At 40.4% G+C, this 13,002-nt stretch overlaps 2 protein-coding genes across 2 annotated transcripts; both read left to right on the top strand.

Moving 5' to 3' along the window:
* The first annotated feature begins 194 nt into the window (after window positions 1-194).
* On the top strand, window positions 195-2,553 carry LOC148683957 (vomeronasal type-2 receptor 26-like). Its single transcript, XM_088655645.1, has 2 exons — window positions 195-303; window positions 1,652-2,553. Exon 2 carries the CDS (start codon window positions 1,654-1,656, stop codon window positions 2,551-2,553), a length of 900 nt encoding a protein of 299 aa, XP_088511771.1. The 5' UTR covers window positions 195-303; window positions 1,652-1,653.
* A 4,137-nt stretch (window positions 2,554-6,690) lies between these two features.
* LOC118095438 (vomeronasal type-2 receptor 26-like) lies at window positions 6,691-11,936 on the top strand. The gene is made up of 5 exons (XM_035136688.3): window positions 6,691-6,828; window positions 8,503-9,363; window positions 9,589-9,816; window positions 9,968-10,094; window positions 11,026-11,936. Exons 2-5 carry the CDS (start codon window positions 8,527-8,529, stop codon window positions 11,934-11,936), a joined length of 2,103 nt encoding a protein of 700 aa, XP_034992579.3. The 5' UTR covers window positions 6,691-6,828; window positions 8,503-8,526.
* Window positions 11,937-13,002: the final 1,066 nt, after the last annotated feature.

The raw sequence follows: 13,002 nt of genomic DNA, 5'->3' as shown, positions 1-13,002 counted from the left end.
GATAACATTCAACACTTTTAAGATACTGAGTTTATTTGAACATATGAAATTAGCTGTAGTGTAGAGGGAGGCAAAAAACAAAACAAAACAAAACAGCAGTAATTGCTCAGAACTATAGGCAGGGTATGGGAATTCCTGCATTATCTTTTAAATTATCATTATACATTTTGGATTAGACCCAGCCTCTTTCTTTATGTACTTGGAGTTGTCATCCTGGTTCTAGCAAAAAAGTGAAGGAGGGAGAGCCTTTTTGCTGCTACGATTGCATCCCATGCCCAAAGGGGAAGATTTCTGAGAAGGAAGGTAAGAAATATATACAGTTTATGCTTATCAAATAGAAGAGATGTATGTGTAATGAATGTAATTTAAAACACACACACACCTATATCTATCATCTCTCTCTCTCTCTCTCTCTCTCTCTATCATCTATCTATCTATCTATCTATCTATCTATCTATCTATCTATCTATCTATCCATCTATCTATCCATCTATCCATCTATCTATCTATCTATCTATCTATCTATCTATCTATCTATCATCAACTACCTACCTATCTATCTATCTATCTATCTATCTATCTATCTATCTAATCTTCTACCATCTATCTCAGGGCTACTTGTCCTCAGTGCTTGAAAGCTAGAAAGATTCAGTAGGCAGGTGGTGATTAAGAATTTGGAATTTCCTAAAGGGGAATGATTCTTTCAAATGCAACCAGGGAAGTGCTTCTATATGCATGTATATGTGCTCACTTATATAATTATTTTCCTATGCTGCATAACTTCTTTGCAATATATACTGAGGAGATTCTGGTTAAAGACAGTGGTCAGCCCATTCCAGCCCATAATTAGGAATCCTATATGATCTCAGAAAAGACTTTGAGTGTGCACACTCCTGCATACAAATGAAAATCCTGCATGTTTTAATGTGTTCAGCACAATGAGCTTGCTAGGGCTGTCCACCAGATTGAGACAAGGTAAGAGACAAATCAGATGTACTGGGGGAGGGGCTTTGCACAGCCCTACTGCTTACCATACCTCTTCAGACTTCCCAACTTACTGCAGTTGATGGAAGTTCCATGCCCCCTCCCTGAACAGATATTAATGACAGCTGAAGAAAGGTCTACATGTGTTGTCTAGTGACTTCTGGACTCTACTTGAGTTGTAGCTTAACATTATAAAGGCATAGATGGAGTAGATCCAGAAAATATTAGTACAGTGGTACCTCGGTTTAAGTACACAATTGGTCCCGGAAGTCTGTACTTAACCTGAAGCGTACTTAACCTGAAGCGAACTTTCCCATTGAAAGTAATAGAAAGTGGATTAATTCATTCCAGACGGGTCCGCAGAGTACTCAACCTGAAGCGTACTTAACATGAATTATGAATGTAGAAGTCCGTACTTAACCTGAAGCGTACTTAACCTGAAGCGAACTTTCCCATTGAAAGTAATGGAACATGGATTAATCCGTTCCAGATGGGTCTGCGGAGTACTGAAACTGAAAATACTCAAACCGAAGCGTACTTAAACCGAGGTATGACTGTAATCAACTTTATTCACATAAATGTAGACAGTATAAGAAGAACAGTTATGATATGCTACTGGGATTTCTGGCATGTTCATGTGATGTAGAATATATGCCTTCTTTTTCAGATATGAATGACTGCCATAAATGTACTGGTGAAAATTATCCAAATCAAAACCAGGATCTGTGCATCCCTAAGAGTATAAGTTTCTTGTCTTATGAAGAATCTTTGGGTCTTAGTTTAGCCTCTTTAGCTCTTTCTTTTTCTGTGATCACAGCTCTACTGCTAGGAATATTCATGAATCACCACAACACCCCCATTGTCAAAGCCAACAACCGGGTTCTCACCTATGTTCTTCTCATCTCTCTCCTGCTCTGCTTCCTTTGCACATTTCTGTTTATTGGACAACCCCAGAAGGTGACATGTCTCCTCCGACAAATTGCTTTTGGCATCATCTTCTCAGTGGCTGTTTCTTCTGTGCTGGCAAAAACAATCACGGTGGTTCTAGCTTTCATGGCCACCAAACCAGGATCCAAAATGAGGAAGTGGGTTGGGAAGAGTCTGGCCAACATCATTGTTCTTTCCTGCTCCCTCCTCCAAGCAATTATATGTACTGTATGGCTTGCAACCTCTCCTCCATTCCCAGAGGCTGATATACACACAATGTCTGAAGAAATTATACTAGAATGTAATGAGGGTTCTGTGATTCTGTTTTATTGTGTCTTGGGCTACCTAGGGTACCTGTCCTTAGTCAGCTTCACTGTAGCTTTCCTTGCCCGGAAGTTACCAGACAGTTTCAATGAAGCCAAGTTTATCACTTTCAGCATGTTGGTCTTTTGCAGTGTTTGGCTGTCCTTTATTCCATCCTACCTGAGTTCCAAGGGTAAACATATGGTTGCAGTGGAGATCTTCTCTATCTTGGCCTCCAGTGCTGGGTTGCTGGGTTGCATCTTTGCACCCAAATGTTACATTATTATACTAAGGCCTGAATTGAACAGCAAGGAACATCTAATAAGAAGAAAGTATTGAACAATATCCTCTATTGCAATGTGGAATCTAGCAAAGTATGTGTAGTGTGAATGCATAAGAATGTTTGCCTCCCTTTAGCTGCACTAGAAGAAAACTTACTCAAAATATTCCAACCCAAATTGCACTTTATAAACAGTATATTCCAGGGGTCAGCAAAAATTTTCAGCAGGGGGCCGGTCCACTGTCCCTCAGACCTTGTGGGGGGGGGCGGACTACATTTTGGAAAAAAAATATGAATGAATTCCTATGCCAAACAAATAACCAAGAGATGCATTTTAAATAAAAGGATACATTCTACTCATTTAAAACCACACTGATTCTTGGACCGTCCACGGGCCGGATTTAGAAGGCGATTGGGCCGGGTCCGGCCCCTGGGCCTTAGTTTGCCTACCCATGGTATATTCCCTACATCAGTTATTAAGGTTACCACATTAATATCAATGAATCCTTAGGATAAATTTTTGCAATCCCTGCTCCCCTAGAGCTCTGGGGGAGCAGCGTTTGCTGTGCGGCAAGGCCATGGTCTTGTAACAGGGCCTTTGGCTTTCTGCGCTGCCATAGGGGGACACATTTAATGCTTCCCCTTCCTACTGTGCAGTATGAAGGCTTGTCACAAGGGCCAATCCAGTTGCAGGGGAAGGGGAAGATCAGGCCCGCTACTTGTAGGTACTTAAGAGGCAATCTCAAGGAGTTAAGCATAAAATCATCAAATGAGTTTCTCTTCAGACTGGATGGGGTGCATCTATCAGCTGCAGGGAATGAGCTCTGGTAACAGGGTGTGGACAGGGGACTCGGGTTGCAGCCCGTCAATGTGGGGGTCCAGCTCAGATGGCAGATAAGGCACTGGGTTAGATCTTTAGCTAATTGGGTACCCTGTTAAAGGGGTCCAGGAAAGATGTCTCTGTCCAGGAGCCCACATGGGGGCTAATGGACCATAGTACCATTCTCAATGGTGACCCAAACAGGGTTGATGCACCTGGTCCATGTCAGGGGCGACTCCCCAGTTATGGGTTAAACACCACTGAATTCATACTGAATTCAGGCCCAATGTCTTGGCCTAAAGCTACCTGCATCTGTAATCCATAAAGGTTGTGGCCCATTTCAACCCAATGCCAATCTCCTATGTTTATTCCTAAGTTTTCAAGTCCCTACCAAGCTGCGGGCAGCCTGTGATTATAAAAAAAGGGAAAGGATTCAAGATCTTACCAAATGGATAAGAAAATATCTGGCAATGCCAAAACCATACATTGCATCGCAAAACCAAAGCCAGAACTTACTTACATTGACCCTCCCCCCCCTGGTTGCCTCTGAGTGAATATCCTGGCAGTTTCCACTAAAACAGCTCTGTAATCCTCTATATTTTCTTACCATCCCAGCCAACTCAATGTATTGGGTAGTGTATAAAAGCAATTCATCAAGGGAAGGGAGAATCAAGGCATCAGGCTGTGTTTAAATTAACGACTTTCTATTTCATTTTTATTTTTTTAAAATTGAAATTCAGAAATGTATTTATGGTATCTGTTCATTTTAAAAAAGGCATTCTTACTGACACTTCAGCTAAAAAATTGGAATGGATTACAAATTAATACAGAAGCAATAAAATAAAATAACATAATGATTGCTAGTACTGTATAGTACACTGGAATAGCTCAGTTGGTAGAGCACGAGACTCTTAATCTATGTCTGTGTCCTGATGTTGTCATGTTAGTGTTAGCTAGCATGATGATATTGGTAGTGGATCTCTCTGTACATATGTATCTTTACTTCAAAGACCCGAATGCCTACATATAGTAGATAACAGTATTTAGCTTTGTCTTTTATCTGGAGACAATAAATACTTTATTACTCTGAACTGTGTGGGAGAAGAGTTTTCCCCTTATCCTGGGACTCTGGAAGAAGCTGTCTGCTAGGAGCTGACAAATCTCTGAAGACTCGGCTGGGGCTCTGCATACACTGCTTAACCCTGGTTAAGGTGTGGTGAACCACCCATTACCTTTAACAAGTCACCAACAGGTGACAGTCAGTACTACCTACTGGACAGGATGCAAGTAAGAAAGCAGGTAGGCAGGACATAACTGAGGGAAGATTGAGGTTGGTGGGACAATATTTCATGGACCTGTTACCTATCCCTGTTCTGAAACAAGGCACGCCTTTGATCAAAACATTTTATTTCCTCTCTGGATTTCTTATTCTTTTGTAATTTCCCCAGTGTGTCGCAACCAATTCAGGTACCCCATGATATCTAACTCAGTGAAAGAAACCAGTTGATTTTTGATTTAACACAAATATAATATATATTTCTCAGCAATTCCATAGAGTATGCACAATTTTATACTCACTGTTTTCCTCTTTCAGAATGACTGCAATTAAATATTCCAGTTGCAGTGGTCACAAACAAAGCTAATGACAGCCTTTGAAGGAAATTACATAAAGACTGTGATCAGACAAGGATATATCAGCCTCATCTCTGACCCTTTGTATTTTAGTCCCGAGCTTTAAGAGGTGAAAATAGTGACGTTGCCTGGTGTTAACAATGGTGTTATTGCTTGCCTTGATTTTGTTAATGTTTCCTCACATGGTAAGCAAAGCTCACATCATTAAGTGCATGGTTGATGATCCACATGCTCCACTTCATCAGTATCATCAGCCAGGAGACCTCAACATTGGAGCCATTGCTTCCCAGGCTTTCATAATCTCCAGTCGAATCAGCTTCACTGAAGAACCCCCACCACCTTTGTTTGAAGAGCTTGCGTAAGAGTTTAACATATTTCTTTAAAAAAAGGATATCTTACTATGAATTTGCTTTTTCTTCTTCTTTTCTGAAGTGACGGGTACTAAGAGAACACTGAAGGGTAGTAAGAACATGGGAATGTAGAAAATGAAATAATTCTTTTCATATGGATTTGACTCTTCATTTTCTCTGCCAAATGCTTTGATTTGCAAATGTAAAAGTACTAGAAGCAGAATCTCTACTTGCTGTTTATGCTAACAAGACCCTAATAGGTTTTTTTCTATTAAAATAAGTGGTTAAGTTTCATTTGCAATATTTGTTCTTACTGGGAGCTAGAGAACACCTCTGACTTTCTGACTCCCTTCTCTAGCATGTTATAGAAAGTTTATTCATGGTTGCTACCTTTCATCTTCGGCCTTCTGCTTTGTCTTCTCTGCTGTACATCTCTTTCAGCATATATGCAATATGTCATCATTCTCATTCTTAATAAGAATTCAGATCATCCTTTTATTTTCTGAGAGAAAATAACGAGCACTCCAAGGCATTATAAATACTTTTATTCATCCTAACCCCCACCCCTTCATTGTTTGATGTTTTGAGGCACATCCCAATTCAGTCCTCCTAATCTTTTCAAATAATTTTTGCTCTTCTTCAATATCCTCGAGGAAAAGTTGATCTAGGCAATGGCATGGCATCTTCTTTTACTGCATCAGATAGCAGGTCCAATTATGCCTGTTTTTCTGCTTTCATAGCAGCTCTCCCTGAACTGTGACAGAGGTCTTTCTTGGTCCTGTTATTCACAAGGGGTCTGTAACTGAATATGCTGTGAATTGAATCAATGACCATCTGTAGACCGTATACAAACCCTGCCTTAAATTATAGTTCTTCTGCAGTCCTTCTCCTGCAATTTTATTGCCCAGCTTTGGGACATGATTGATGGCAGTCTTGGGGATAATGAATAAAACTCCAGTTTAATCAATTTCAGCAATTCCTGGAGTTACTGCCATGTCTTGGAACTTTTTATTAATCTTTCCCAAGAAGATGAAAAACAGTACTCCACATTCTGAAATGGTATTCCCACCCCCCACCCCCATCAAACTAATGGTGCAAGTGAAAAAAGGGATGTAATATTTTCAAAGTTCCAGGGAGATGGAATAGTTTAATAATATTTTCAAACCGAAACAATACTTTTCTAACATTGCAATATCAGTGTGAAGTTTCCTTATGATTCAGAATGCAACTTTCCTTCTAGTGCAATACCTAAGAATTATCAGCACATCCTGGCCTTGGCATTTGCAGTAAAAGAGATCAATGAAAACTTTCACCTCTTGCCCAATATCACCTTGGGTTTCCACATCTATGATAACTATTATACTGATAAGTGGACCTACCATGCTACAATACTACTTATATACACCCTGGGAAGATTTGTTCCAAATTACCAATGTGATGTCAAAACAAACCTGGTTGGAGTCATTGGGGGACTGGACCCCCCAACCTCACTTCAAGTGGCCAGACTTGTGGATGTTTTCAAAATTCCACAGGTATGCCAGGTGTTTCTGTCAATGTGTGTATGTTTGTGTGTGTTGTTCTATGTATAATAATAGTGCTTTACTACTTTTAAACATTTCCTTTAAAAACATTTTGTTTTTGGCATAGTCAGTGAATAACACACACACATGGCCATTACTTTGTGTAAATCTCAAGACCTGATTGTTAAATAAAGCCTCTGTGGGTCATTCTTAAATTAGAATCAAGAAGTGTAACAACCTAAACACTTCATCTCTTCTTCCTACTTTGAAATAAGCTGATTCTTTTAACCAGAAAAAAGGTATTGTGACAATACTTCAGGAATATGAACATTAAGGGTTAGCTAAGCAGAACTAGGGACATGGGTGGTACTGTGGTCTAAACCACAGAGCCTAGGGCTCACCAATCAGACAGTTGGCGGTTCAAATCCCTGTGATGGGGTGAGCTCCCGATATTTGGTCCCAGCTCCTGCCCACCTAGCAGTTCGAAAGCATGTCAAAGTGCAAGTAGATGAATAGGTACCACTCCAGCGGGAAGGTAAACGGTGTTTCCGTGCGCTGCCTTGGCCAGAAGCGGCTTAGTCATGCTGGCCACATGACCCGGAAGTTGTCTGCAGACAAACGCCAGCTCCCTCGGCCAGTAAAGCAAGATGAGCTGGGGACATGAGCTGCATGCAGGACAGCTTTGCCTGGTGACACACAGCCCAGAGAGCAGAGTTTTCTTCGCCCAGATCCCAGGAAATCTTATGAGAAGAGGAAAGGGCCATGGCCTTTAAAGACTTTGGGCATTTTGCCCTATGAGTTTCCCACCAATCTGTTCCAGTGTCTGAGCCTCACTGGGCTTTGAGGACCATTCATTGCCAGTGATGGAAAGGGCTTTCCCCCTCACAACCTAATTTAGGGTTGCCATATGTCTTGACACGTCTGGGAATCGGACAGCATTTTTGCATCCGGGGGGATTTTTGCAAAATCGGCAAGAATGTCCAGGAAAACCCAGATGTATGGCAGGGGGTGGGGTGGTAAAAGCTCAACAGCTTTGTCTGAATTTTTAGTTTGGGGAATATGGCAATCCAGGGTTGTGGAGGTTCTTTTGCCATTCTTTCAGAGGAAATGGTGTTGAGCAGCATCAGTACAGGATAAGGATAAGAGACCTGAGGAGATGATTGACTAATGTGCACTCTAAGCTCAAGGCTAGAATCTCTGCCTGGCTGGAATTTCTTCCCCATTATTACTGGTATTACCCTCCACCAACACACCTATTTGTATGTAGAGAGGGGAGAGTTTACCTGCCACTCCTGACTGGATGAAAATCTTTTACCTGTGGGAACTAAGTTTCTGAGGAATACATTGTATTCATGGCAATACTGCATGAGTTCCCAGAGCAGTTTCTCTTCAGCTTTAAACCCACCTGGAAGCTTCAGGCAAACCAACACTCTCACCTTCAGCACCCAATTTGTTGCAAGGAAAAAAATCCACTGACATTGCAGGTCTACTGAAACTATAGGTGACCAAATGTGAGTTTTGTTATTTGGACATTGTATCTATGAATGATATTCAACACACATTCTACTCAAACTACTTGGCAAGTTAATGGACACGAGTAACAGGTTCATTAATTTCAGCGACTCTACTCTCAGTAAGACCTAGTTGGGTACAATCATATTCTCTCCTTTCCACACTTTCCTTTAGCTCATTTATGGCCCTGCTGCAGTGATGAATGATAAAACGCCAGGCATCCTATTCTACCAGATGGTGCCCAGAGAAGACAGTCAGTTTGCAGGGATTCTTTCTTTGCTTCTGCATTTCAGCTGGACATGGATTGGACTCCTAACTATGGATAACGACAATGGAGAAAGATTTGTGCAAAGCGTGGTTCCACCTTTTTCTCAGAGTGGTATCTGCTTTGCCTTCATAGAAAGAACCCAAACATTTACTGTTGTCACTGAAATTAATGAGATGTTTAACAAGGGGGGTAAAATACATGATAAAATCATAGATAGTAAAGCCAGTGTAGTGGTGGCATATGGAGAATCTTATGGGATTGTGTTCTTGAGATGGTTTCCATATCTGTCAGAACAAGAACATATAAGCAAGAAGTCAAAAGGTATAGTGTGGATAATAACAGCCCAGGGGGAGTTCAATTCAATGGTCTATCAGAGGACTTGGGATACAGAAATGTTCCATGGATCTCTCTCATTTACAATTCACTCCAATGATCTACCAGGATTTCAAGAATTTGTTAGAAGCAGAAACCCATCCAGCACCACAGGAGATGGTTTTATCAAGGACTTCTGGCAACAGGCTTTTGGTTGCATATTCCCAAATACAGATGTCGGCAAGATAGATGGGGACATTTGCACTGGGGAAGAGAATCTGGAGAGTCTTCCTGCGTCTTTTTTTGAAATGAGCATGACCTCCCACAGCTACAGTATCTACAATGCCGTCTATGTTTTGGCCCATGCTTTACATGCTATGTCCTCATCTAGACTCGAGCACAGTGCCATGCAGAACAGAGGCATGCAGAAATTTCGGGATCACCAGCATTGGAAGGTAATGAATGTGCGAGAAGGGGAGAAGATTCATCCAGTGTGTATTTTAAAGCAAACCAATTCACACACCTCCCAAAATGAAACTTTCTCTTTCATCTTCCTGTATCCCTTAAAAAGAGATAACACTGATAGAATATTTTTGCCACTTTACCTCCTTTTTTCCTGACCCTAACATATACACTACATACAGCATTTTCTAATTATTGTTATTTCCACTTCAATTCAGCTCCACGAGTTTTTGAAAAGGGTCTCATTTAACAATAGTGCTGGAGAGAGAGTCTCCTTTGACCAGAATGGGGAGTTTGCAGCTGGCTTTGATATCGATAACTGGATATTCCTAAAAAATGAATCCTTTCATAGAACAAAAGTTGGGAGGACTGATCCCCTGGCTTCTCCGGATCAAGTGTTCACCATCAATGAGAATGTCATAACATGGCACAAGGGATTTAACCAGGTAGAGATAGTTCAGAAAAAAAATACTTTAATCCTATAAAATTATGATTTTTTGTGATCGTTACATAACATATGCAAAATCTCCTGGATTTTAATGGTTCCTCAATGATTATCTTCAATATCATCATTAATCTATTTCATTTATGCATTAGGTACAGCCTCTTTCTGTATGTACTGAGAGTTGCCGCCCTGGTTCTAGCAAAAAAGTGAAGGAGGGGGAGCCATCTTGCTGCTATGATTGTATCCCGTGCCCAGGAGGGAAGATTTCAGATCAAATTGGTAAACCGTATAATGTAATTGGACTTTTTCAACACCAGAACAGTAGCTGAGAAACACCATTAATAACTTTCAAATCATTATCTCAGTGGGGCTGAGCTTAATTTCCTTAAATGGGTTGTCAGTTTTTTTAAGTGGCTGTGGATAATTTCTTATGAGATTTTTTAAAAAATGGCTGTAATCTACTTCAGATAAGCCTTGAATGTTATTCAACCAGTAAACACACACACACACACACACACACACACACACACACACACACACACACACACCACAAATATGAAAACACTTTCTGCTTTCAAAATACCTCCCAGCTTAATACCAGAGTTTAGGCTATGTTATATTACCTCAAGTTCCACCATGTTGGGATACTGGAAGATATGTCTGTTGCCGTAAATGATGTGCCCCATGGATAATGATATTGTGCACTGCCACAAATTCTGCTTAATTATTAGTTATCCTCGCTGTACACGTGCTGTTCCTTATTATTATTATTATTATTATTATTATTATTATTATTATTATTTATTTATTTATTTATACCCCCCCCCTTCTGGCTGGGTCTCCCCTACCACTCTGGCCGGCTTCCAACAAATACAAAATACATTAAAATCACAGATTAAAAACTTCCCTAAACAGGGCTGCCTTTAGGTGTTTTCTAAATGTCAGGTAGTTGTTCATCTCCCTGACCTCCGATGGGGTCAGACCAGACTTGGGGGTGGGGAGAATTTTTGGACCAGCAAAGGTGCATAAAACATGGACATAGGTCAACATACACAAATATTAATCTAACAAGGCTCTAATGCTTCAGAGGACAAAGCACCTTTGCTCATATAAATCTAATCACATGGAGAGGAACATGTATTGCATGGAATTTCTGGCCTATTTTCTACATAAAGATTCAGGTGTGGTTTTTTTGTTTTGTTTTTTTCAGATATGAGTGATTGCCATAAATGTACAGATGAAAAATATGCAAACAAAAAACAGGATTTTTGTATTCCTAAGAATTTCAGCTTTCTGTCTTATGAAGAACCTTTGAGTCTTGGTTTAACTTCTTTAGCTCTTTCATTTTCTATGACGACAGCTATAGTGCTAGGAATATTTATGAAGCACCATAACACTCCAATTGTCAAAGCTAACAACCGGGACCTCACCTATACTCTCCTCATCTCCCTGTTCCTCTGCTTCCTTTGTGCATTTTTATTTATTGGCCAACCCCAGAAGGTAATGTGTTTCCTTCGACAAACTACTTTCAGCATCATTTTCTCAGTGGCTGTTTCTTGTGTGCTGTCAAAAACCACTACAGTGGTTCTGGCTTTCATGGCCACCAAACCTGGATCCAAAATGAGGAAGTGGGTGGGGAAGAATCTGGCCAGCTACATTGTTCTTTCCTGCTCCCTCATCCAAGCACTTATCTGCACTGTTTGGCTTGCAACCTCTCCCCCATTCCCAGATGTTGACATGCACTCATTCACTTCAGAAATTGTATTAGAATGCAATGAGGGGTCTGAGATAATGTTCTACTGTGTTCTTGGCTACATGGGATTCCTGGCAACTGTCAGCTTCACTGTGGCTTTCCTCTCCAGAAAGTTACCCGACAGTTTCAATGAAGCCAAGTTCATCACTTTCAGCATGCTGGTCTTTTGCAGTGTTTGGCTCTCCTTTATTCCCTCCTACCTGAGCACAAAGGGAAAACACATGGTTGCAGTGGAGATCTTCTCTATTTTAGCCTCCAGTGCTGGACTGCTGGGTTGCATCTTTGCACCGAAATGTTACATTATTATGTTAAGACCTGAATTGAACAGCAAGGAACAGATAATGAAGAGGAAATCTGGATTAATGTAATTGTCCATTTTGTTTTTCTGTAAATTTCTCTAAATTATTAAGCCGAAAATGGAATCAAATGTTCTGTAAGAAACCTACAAAAGATATTTAGTTTCATAATAGTACAGTTTCAGTTTCTTCTCACATAGTTGCTACTGAATAGGGGAAACAGTTTTTGTCTTCCTGTAAATGTATCCACATCAGCCTCTGAATCACACACACACACACACACACACACACACACACACACACACACACACATTGATAAGTCTTCTTCGTTTGAGGAGATTTTTCATTCTTTGGAAAGTCCTTGCTTTGACTGAGACAAATATCCTCTGTCAAATCAAGCACCTTTCTCTGACTAAGGAAATATCCCTGGAGACAACTCATTCTCTCAGATGTTTCAGGGCAATGTGGCAATGTGTTTGAATGGTACCTTGCTCATCAAATATAATGTATGTACAGTTAAATGGTTAGGTATATAGTTCTGTGTTTCTGCTAGCCAGTGTACACATGGTGCTATAATTTAAGGATGACCAATCCCCTCATAACTTTTATTGAAGGAGAATCTCTTAGGGGAAAAATAAGAAACTCAAGAAAGGCAATACACACGAACTTCTTCCTTTGTACTACCAGTATACTATAAGACACAAAACTGAATGCTATTACATATAAATTAACTGAAAAAATATAAATTACTTTCAGCACCATTTCCCCCACCCAAGTGTTTTCTGGGAATCCTTGTATCACCCCTTTCTCAATTCAAGTCAATGGAGGAAAGTAGTTCATTTTTAGAGTCCCCATTTCAGTGAAGGGTTGAGTGGGTAACAAAGCTGCATTTGTAATCATTCTAAGTCTGTCCTGAATAATGACTTGAACTAGAAAGGTGTAGATCAGAACCACAGGCTCTGTTGACAATTCCACGGCCCACTCTTAGCAACTATACAGCTACACCTTTCACATGTTTTGTGATACTGATCCATATTTCTATAACCAAGGGCATTCAGAGCAAATACAGGCCAAAGCGCTAGTTGCACCTCACAGTGGAAACAGTTGAAAATGAAACCCGTTGGGTGTATATTTTACT

This window comes from Zootoca vivipara, chromosome 12 (genome assembly GCF_965207765.1).
Source record: "Zootoca vivipara chromosome 12, rZooViv2.hap1.1, whole genome shotgun sequence".
In the NCBI taxonomy this organism is placed as follows: Eukaryota; Metazoa; Chordata; class Lepidosauria; order Squamata; family Lacertidae; genus Zootoca; species Zootoca vivipara.
The sequence above is the reverse complement of the archived record's forward strand: the minus strand, read 5'-3'. Positions and strand labels throughout refer to the sequence as shown.

Coding starts and splice junctions, on each gene's coding strand:
- LOC118095438 (XM_035136688.3), top strand. CDS start 8,527: ATGAATGATAAAACGCCAGGCATCCTATTCTACCAGATGGTGCCCAGA. Junction 9,817..9,967: donor GGCACAAGGGATTTAACCAG/GTAGAGATAGTT, acceptor TTTATGCATTAG/GTACAGCCTCTTTCTGTATG. Junction 10,095..11,025: donor GAAGATTTCAGATCAAATTG/GTAAACCGTATA, acceptor TGTTTTTTTCAG/ATATGAGTGATTGCCATAAA.
- LOC148683957 (XM_088655645.1), top strand. CDS start 1,654: ATGAATGACTGCCATAAATGTACTGGTGAAAATTATCCAAATCAAAAC.